Source organism: Lipotes vexillifer, unplaced genomic scaffold (assembly GCF_000442215.2).
Source record: "Lipotes vexillifer unplaced genomic scaffold, Lipotes_vexillifer_v1.1 scaffold459, whole genome shotgun sequence".
Taxonomy (NCBI): Eukaryota; Metazoa; Chordata; class Mammalia; order Artiodactyla; family Lipotidae; genus Lipotes; species Lipotes vexillifer.
The window spans coordinates 3,388,953-3,397,560 of NW_006769874.1; the positions used below are offsets into that span (position 1 = coordinate 3,388,953).

At 45.9% G+C, this 8,608-nt stretch overlaps 1 protein-coding gene across 2 annotated transcripts in view; it reads left to right on the top strand.

Moving 5' to 3' along the window:
- The window catches only part of FAM120B (family with sequence similarity 120 member B), a 50,857-nt gene that overhangs the window by 2,471 nt on the left and 39,778 nt on the right, over nucleotides 1–8,608 (top strand). For both annotated transcript variants that reach the window (XM_007445927.1, XM_007445926.1), the window contains one exon: nucleotides 4,080–4,260. In XM_007445927.1, the coding sequence (XP_007445989.1) occupies nucleotides 4,080–4,260 (181 nt within the window). The remainder of the gene's footprint in view (nucleotides 1–4,079; nucleotides 4,261–8,608) is intronic.

Consider the following 8,608-nt stretch of genomic DNA (forward strand, 5'->3'; position numbering starts at 1 on the left):
GCTCTTCCTAAACAGACTTCTGCCCCTTCCAGTCCATTTGTCATGCTGCGCACAGAAATAAAACCCTTATTTGCATTCCGTAGCTCTTAGGAGGGAAACAGTAACCGGAACAAGGCTGGCAGCCATCACCCAGCCACTGCCTGCAGCTCCACCTTTGTCTGCCCCTCGGCTGCTTGCAGCCTTGCATGTGCTCTTCACCCTCCTGGACGGCTCTCCTGCCTCCTCCTGCTAGTCGATGCCTGTTTGGCTTTTCCACCACACACGCAGAGAAGCCCCCTGGCTGCCCACCCTGCGTGTGTGTGCTGACATTTGCAGGACATGCGCCTGGAATGTCGTGTTTGGTTCCTGTCTTTCCTGCTAGATGGGGCGGTTCTGTGAGGGCAGGACCTTGTCTGTTCTTGTCACTGCCAAGCCCCTTGTCCTGTCCTGCTGTCTGGCTGGTAGGGGCTGCTAGTTCAGTCTCAGAGGGGATGTTCTCTGTCTCTTTAGGTTTTCTCTAGTGACTTCTTCCCTCCCTCCTGTGCAACTGCAAGGGTTCTCCTGTCCGAAAGGTCTTTCCCCTCTTTCTCTGTTACATATATCGTAGCAGAGGAGCTAAGAGGTAGAATGTGATACATGTTTTAAGAGAGTTGTAGGTGAAAAAGTATTAAGAAGTTAAGAAATTTATTCTACCGGGATGCATTCTTAACTGCTTTTTAGAGGAAAAAGAATGTGGGGTGGACATTGGAGGAAGGTTAGTGGACCTCCACGTGGAGGTGCTGCCAGGCAGTGGGACATGAGTAGAACATGACAGCATGGGGGCAGGTGGGCCTCAGCAGAGAATGAGGAGTCGTCTGATGAGGAAGAAGGAGAAGAGCATGGAGGGAGGACAGAGAGCGAAACCTGGGCTCGACTTGCATGTGTTCAGTTGGTCGCGCAGGTGGCTCTCCAATGACACATCCCTTTGTAGTTGTTCATGGTTCCCAGAAGGCGTTCCCCACTGAGTCTCCTTCAGTCATCGCACAGCTCTGTCGCTAGACACGCGGGTGAGGACATAGGAGTGAAAGTTAAGTGACATGGTCTGCAGTAGTCACACGGCTAGCGCTTGGCAGACCCCGGCGTTGAACCCAAGCCTTTGACGCTTTCCAAGATCACCGCTGCCTTCCCTGCTGGTCTAGAAGTTCATTGGCGCTTAGAGAGGTGACACAGTCGTGGTCAGTAGTCTAGAAGCAGGAGCGTGGAAGAGTGTGTAAGGGAACCCCCCTGCTCTGAGTCTTCATTCGAGAGGCGGCGGTGTCTGCGTCTCAGCCAGCCCAGGACTCTGACTGAGCGATCGCCTGCCACACCCGCAGCACCGTTCCAGGCCCTCGCTGCTCACTCTCCTTTGCTCTGGCCCCTGCCGGTCCCCGACTTCCGCTCCGGTCTCCCGTCTGTGTACGCCTGACACCTGTCCCGTCTGGGCTCCTCGTCACGGCCCCTGGCTCATCCGCCACACCCACCCCATACCCACCTGGGCTTCCGCTGTGCTCATGGGCGTCCTGCCCGTCTCACCCAGTCTCCTGCAAGGGGATTGCGGACAGGTTGGGTCTGACTGCCAAGGGTAGCATGTGTGCGCGGAAAGAGTTCAGGACTTAGTTCTTACACTCTTGAAGGAGGCATTGGCTATCAAGCAGAGGTGTGGTGAGATCAGATCTTTGTTTTTTGAAACATTGGGTACACGGCAGACAATGGCTATTGGCACATAGGAGGGTTGGGTGGCCTCAGAGAGCTGCAGTCACCCAGGGGCCTGGGGGAGTTCAGATTACAGGGATTTGGGGAGCAATTTGGAGGCATAAAGGCAGGAGCTGGGGATGGGGTTGCTCTTTCAGGCAGTTTGGCAGAAAGAGCCTGGGATGGGAAGAGGCCGGCAGAATCTGGTAGGCCTGTCTGCCGGTTGCGGGGGGAGGGTAAGGGTGGATAGTGTGCTGTTCCAGTGACACTCGCATTTACTGAGCTTAGTGATACCTTTAAAAACAATTTTGAAGTTTCTTAAGTTTCCCTTAAAATTTTTTTTGCAGTGGAGTCTTCCGGCCCTGTCAATAGGTAACCAAAATTCAAATGTGTGCATTTTGACCACACATAGTCACCCTAGAAATCGTTAGGTGCAAAGTTGCTGAATGCAGCAATTACCTGAGTACACACCCACAACCATTGCTGTTTCCTCCAGAGTTACACACTGTTGGATAAACTGAATTCTTGCTTTAGAATTTTCAGGTTAGGTGCATATGTTAAAGTTTTTCCAAGTGTGGAATGCTATGTAATATCTACAGTTAAGGGTAGAGATAAAAAGATGCTGAGGTGGTGAGCTAATTAATGAATTAATATTATGCTTGTAGAGAACGTCTCTGAAAACCCTGTTTATACCCAGAAAAGAATGTTACATCTCAAATTCTATAGAGTTGCCAAAATTGAAGATTTCTTGGTAGAGTGAATATAATTTATTATAGCTATATACATAAATTTGTCAAAATACTAACTCTTTTGAAATAAAAAAAGTAAGAAATGGAAGAGGGAATAGGAGAATCAATTAGAAGGTATTCTGCCTTAAAAGGATCATGAAATATCTAACCATATTGTTTCTGATAGATTCTGTATCAAAAGGGGTGTTATAGAGAAATAGGTCACTTCTAATGATCTTTGATTGGTTAGAGCATCAAGTAATAACTCTTTTGGAATCCTTGCTGACCTTAAAGTTGCTAGCTTGTCTGCCATCCTGATTTAAAGAAATTTTAGCCATGAGATAGACACTCGAGTATGTCCAGCCTGAGAGCAGTACTTATCACCTATTGGCCATGCACTATGTGCCAGCCTCGTATATTAACACATTTGATCCTCACGATAGTTCTGTGAGGTCAGCACCTTTGTTAAACCTGTTTTACATATGAAGGAAGTGAGGAGTTAGAGGGATTAGGACTGAGTCTACAATAATGAATGGGCGTGACTGAGCTGCTTCACTGTGTGAATAACAACGGACACAACACACAGAGGTTGTGATGTTCCAGGTTATTGGCAGCACATTCTAAGGGCCATTAGTGGTAGGCTGGATTTAAATTCTGAAGAGTAATCTAGATGAATTTATTCCTGCAGTAATAAGAATGTTTTTGCAGGAACATGAAACCTGTATGGAGGGTATCATAGGCCGTCTGATCTTAACTACTCATTGAATGAGAAAGTGGTATCCATTTAAATCATCCGTCTTGTCACCTACCATGTGCTGCCACTGTGCTGCATTCAAAGTAGAAAGAAATGAGTGCCCAGTGCATAGTTTCTGCTCAGTAAAAAATTCCTGAGCAGTTGAATGAACGTGATGCAGTTTCTAATCCCAGGGAGTTTATGGTTTAATAGGAGAGGTAAGGCTAGGTAACCAGTGTAGGGTAAATGTGAGTTTGAGCCCATCAGGCCAGGGGTAGGTGAGTTCCTGCTCAAAGAGGATGACAGGGTTATGGAGAGATGACGCTTTAGGGGACCCTCAGAGGGGCAGAGACTGGGAAGTGGCTGGTTGGGAAGGGCTGAAAGAGGTCAGTTTTCGGGAGCACAGGGAGGGTTCTTGCAGAACCGTGGAGGTTGGGCCCCAGAGAGTCCACGAAGGGCAATGGTGTACATGGGAAAGGAGATGGAGGCCTCCGCGGGGCCTCCCTTGAGTCTCAGGCTGAAGAATCTGTGGTAGCCGGCCAGATGCTTTGAGGAGGTATTGACTGGGCCTCTGTTTCCAGGAAGGCAGAGTATCGCTGGGATGAAGGGTGGCTTGGAGAGAGGAGAGACTGGTGGGGGCAGCTGGAGCCGTGGGTAGCATCTCTCCGTCAGGTGGACAGGATGATGAATGACGGCAGGCGGAAGTACGACAAGTCTGGTAGGTGGTTGGAAATTGGAGGAGGAGCAAGAGGAGTAAGAGAAAGCTTTGAGCTGGAAGCCCAAAGGAAGGGAGGCACAGAGGCCAGCTTGACGTCATGAGTTCGAGTGACAGTTACTCTATTTCTGAGCCCTCAGAGGCGTTGGATTTCCTACTAAAGGTCACTGTTTTGTTTTCAGCTAGAAACCAGTTGCATTTAAATTTCCGGCAGGTCGCCAGAGCACATCACGTCCACGCAGAGAGCTACCTGGTATACAATGTCATGAGCAGCGGGGAGGTCGAATGCAGCAACAGCCTGGAGGATGCGATGGACCAAGCTCTGCCCAGCCAGGCCTTCGTCTACCGCCCAGTGCGGCAGCGGGTGTACTCCCTCTTGCTGGGGGATGGCCAAGGTGAGTCGTGGTCTCTCAGTGACTGTGCTCGTGGAGCTGAATTCTGAGAACTAGCCAGACAAAGTAGAGTGCATTCTTTCAGGACTTGGGGTCTGTTTCTCTGTGAAATCTGTAATGGAGAATGCCACTCGCATCTGTGCAGAATAAAGGGTAAATGCCTTGGGACGTCTGTATCTAATTAGCAAGCATTTGACCCGTATTCATTAAAAGAGAAGTGCATTGTTTCTGTAAAATGTCAAGGTTTTTATTTTTTTCACTGCACAGCATATGGGATCTTATTTCCCCAACCAGCGATCGAACCCACGCCCCCTTCATTGGAAGTACAGAGTCTTAGCCACTGGACTACCAGGGAAGTCCCTAAAATATTGTATTTTTATGCCTTAAAAGGATTCGTACTTTTTAAAAAATGTGAAAACCCTTTCCTCCTGTAGGAGTGTAGGGTGTGTTTATTATTAGAAGACAGCGTCTGGTTACTCTCCCTCAAAATGTGAGTTTCGTAAAATGATTGTATATAATCATCATATTTTAAAATATAAACAAAATTTTCCTTTGGAGCTTTTGTAATTAAGTTTATGTTTATCCATCTGTATTTCAATTTCACAGTAGGAACAAGAGGATAAGGAGAGGACTGTCCATGGCTAGGCCAGTAAAATTGGGAGGACTTTCAACACCAGGAATAAAATTAATCAGACCCTGTAACTCTCTGTTAGGAACAGTCTGGGGGAATTGGGAGTGTCGGAGAGTGCTCTGTAGCACAGACTAGTGATGCTTAATGCATGCAGTTACCTCCGTGCAAGGCCTTGCTGACCTGAGGCAGGCTGCTGGAACATCATGGTCTGATCGGATGGTGCTGGGATGAGAAACAGAGTCTGGCACACTACTATCAGGGCAAGGATTGAAGCAGAAAAGTCCTGGTGAAAGGATGTCTGTGGCCCATTTGCCTCAACTCCATTATCTCCAAACCTACCAACATTACTATTAATATTATTCCAGAAAAGAAACATTTACATAATCTAAAGGTGGTGATAGAATCATCAGATTGAAGTGTTGTGATTATTCTTTTTTTGGGCAGAGGGAGTGGCAGGTCCTTTGTACCCAGATTTTATTAGATTCCCAGCACCACCCAGCATGTGCTGCCTTCTCCCATAGGTGCTGTGAGAGCTCAGACACTGATGTGGCCTAAGGAGGACATGAGAAAGATGTTTAAGCTGATTTGAAGACAGAAACAGAAGAACCTATGTAAACTTTGAAACCAAATATTATTGAAATAATTTTTCTATTTTTCTTATGTGGTTCTCTGCCCATATACTCTTTCTTAACGTGAATGATGGCACATTGACTCTGATGATTAAAGAAAAGATATCTTCATCATGAAAAAATTTCATGTTATAGAATAATATTTGCCTAGAATTATTTTTAGAGTATTTTGTTAAATGAGGTTAAAATATATAAATCTCATAACTTAAATTTCCTACTTTGTTAATGCAATTTATTGACAGCCATAGAGGTCACTTTACTAGATAACCACAATAACAGGAAAATTACTCAGATTGAACTTATCTTCACAACTGACCCTCACTCTCCTTTTTTCTTTCTCAACTTTTTGGCTTTCTACATGAAGTCTACATTGTTAGGATGTAAACATAAAAAGCTGCTGTTGCAGGTTTATTTATGATGAATATAATAAAGCGTATTCTATGCTGTTTGCTTGGCTTGGCTTACTATTGCACACGCACCTAAAAGAGATGTCTTTTCTATAGTTGAGCATGGTGTTCTATAAATGCTGGTATTACGAAGAGGGCTATGAGAGTCTTCCACCGACTTTCTGTCAGCTTGTTCATAGTTTTTAAGAAAAGAGTGTTGAAATCTCCAGATACTGTTGTGGATGTTTTTATTTATTCCCTTCAGTTCTGTTAGTTTTTACTTCAGATGTTTTTGAGGTTCTGTTATTAGTGAATGTACATAGAGGATTGTATGTTTCTTAATGAATTGGCTCCTTTAACATTATGAGATTTCCCTTTTTTAGAAAATCTGATCATATTCCCTATGTTGAAGCTGGCTTTGTCTGATACTAGTATACACACCCCACTTTTCTTATGATTATGGTGTATCTTCTTTCTGTCCTTTAACTTGTAAACTATTTCTTTATGTTGAAAGTATGTCTCTTTTAAGCAGCATGTATAGTCTTTCAATCTCTGTCTTTTAATTGGACTGTTTAGGCCATTTACACTTAATGTACTTATTGACAGTACATGTAATGTCTTCATGGGTTTAAGTCTTCATTTTGCTCTTTGCTCTGTTCTTTTTTCCCTTATTTTCTCCTTTTCTGACTTCTTTTGGATCAATTGAGTAATTTTTTATATTTTTAAATTTTTATTATTTTTTAATCAATTAATTTATTTTTGGCTGTGTTGGGTCTTCATTTCTGTGCCAGGGCTTTCTCTAGTTGTGGCAAGCGGGGGCCACTTTTCATCGCAGTGCGCGGGCCTCTCACTGTCGCGGCCTCTCTTGTTGCGGAGCACAGGCTCTGGACACGCAGGCTCAGCGGCCATGGCTCATGGGCGCAGCCGTTCTGCGGCACGTGGGATCTTCCCGGACTGGGGCACGAACCCGTGTCCCCTGCGTCGGCAGGCGGACTCTCAACCACTGCGCCACCAGGGAAGCCCTCTGCTGCTCTTTATTTCAGAAATATAATTCTGCTGGATGTAGAATTTTAGGTATTTTTGTTGGGCACTTTCAGGGTGTCATTCTGTTGTCTCTGGCTTGTGTTTCTCATGAGTTGACGATGGTCCTTCTGACTGTTGTGTCCACAGGTTGCAAGTGTGTGTTTCTCTGGCTGTCCTTAGGGTTTCTTCTTGATTGCTGGTTTTCAGCCACTGTTTAAGCTGAGCTTTGGAGTCGTTTCCTCTCTGTTTATTCTGCTTGCAACTCTTGAGCTCTTTGCGTCCATTTCTATTCCCTGTTGACTTAGAAAACAACATTTCATGAAATAGTGCTCAACTTTTTCTGTCTCTCTCTCTCACCTATCACTCTGGGCCTTCAGTTACGTGCCTGGTTCACACCTCACAGTGTCCCTCAGGCACCAAGGCTCGTTTTTATGCTTCTTCTCTCTGTGCTTCAATTCGGGTCACTCTTGTTGTTTTTGCATTTCCAGCGTCTTTCCTCTGCAGTGTCTAATCTGCTGGTAACCCATCCGGTGAAATTGTCATTTCAGATATTGTGTTTTTCAGCTTTTTACAACAATCTTGCATTTCTTTCTTCCCTGTCTTCATGTTTTCCTTTAAATCCTTAAACTTGTTCACAGTAGCTGTTTTCAAGTCCTTGTCTACTAATTCCATCATCCCTGTCATTGCTGGGCCTGTTTCTGTTTATTGACTTTTCCTCCTTATAATGTGTCCGCATATTTCTGCTTATTCTGATGTCCAGTATTTTTTATTGTATTCTAGAAGATTTTGGATCTGTGAAGGGTCTTGATTTCTGTCCTGTCGAGCAGTTCATTTACCTAATCCTTTCAGGGCTTGCCTTATAGGGAATTTCAGGAGGTAGAGTGGCCCTGCTCCTGAGGCTGGGCCTTACTGGGCTGTCACCCTAGTGACGGTGTTTGACAACGTCTCTGCACACTGGCCGCAAGGGCCCCCGTGTCGCGGATCCCTGTGCAGCTCCCGGGTCCGTCAGCAGGGTTCCCCATGGTTGTCTTGTCTGGCCTCACTGAGCTTTTTGCCCTGGACCCACCAGGACCTCGAGCGAGCTCCTCTGCAGACTTCTGGAGCCCTCTCTGCACGGCACCAGCTCCTGGTTCTGCCTGCAGCCCCTGCTGTCACGACAGCCTCGTCCTCTCAGAGAGTGGCTTGTTCTGCCGGGCTCTCCCGCCCTAGGTTGCTGTCTGCACGGTGCCTCAGGGTAAAAAGTGTCCACTTGGGAATACGGTGGCTTCTAGAGTTGTTGGAGAGGGAAGAGTCGTCAGCACGACTGCCCTGTCTCAGCCAACCCCACCCTCCTCTAGTGTTCCGGGTGCTGACGGAGTTGAGTGCTAGTGTGGTTCTTGTTCTTTTTTTGTGACAGTTTTCCCCTTGGAGAGTTTTATCCTGCATACATTTTTATACATTTTTCTCCCATCCACATGTCCGTTTTCCTTTATTGGAACTGCTAAGAGATGTTGCACTTCCTGGTCTGATGTTCTGTTTCTTCATCTTCTACTTCCTGGTTTGTTTTTACTGCATTTGGGGAACATTTCACCACTTCAGCGTCAGCTTTTTTGGAGAAGTGTCCTTCTCTCCTTCCTCTGTCCATCAGGGCCTTTCTCTTCTCCCTCCTGAAGCTCCTCCTGGACCGTCGAATTCCTGCTGGA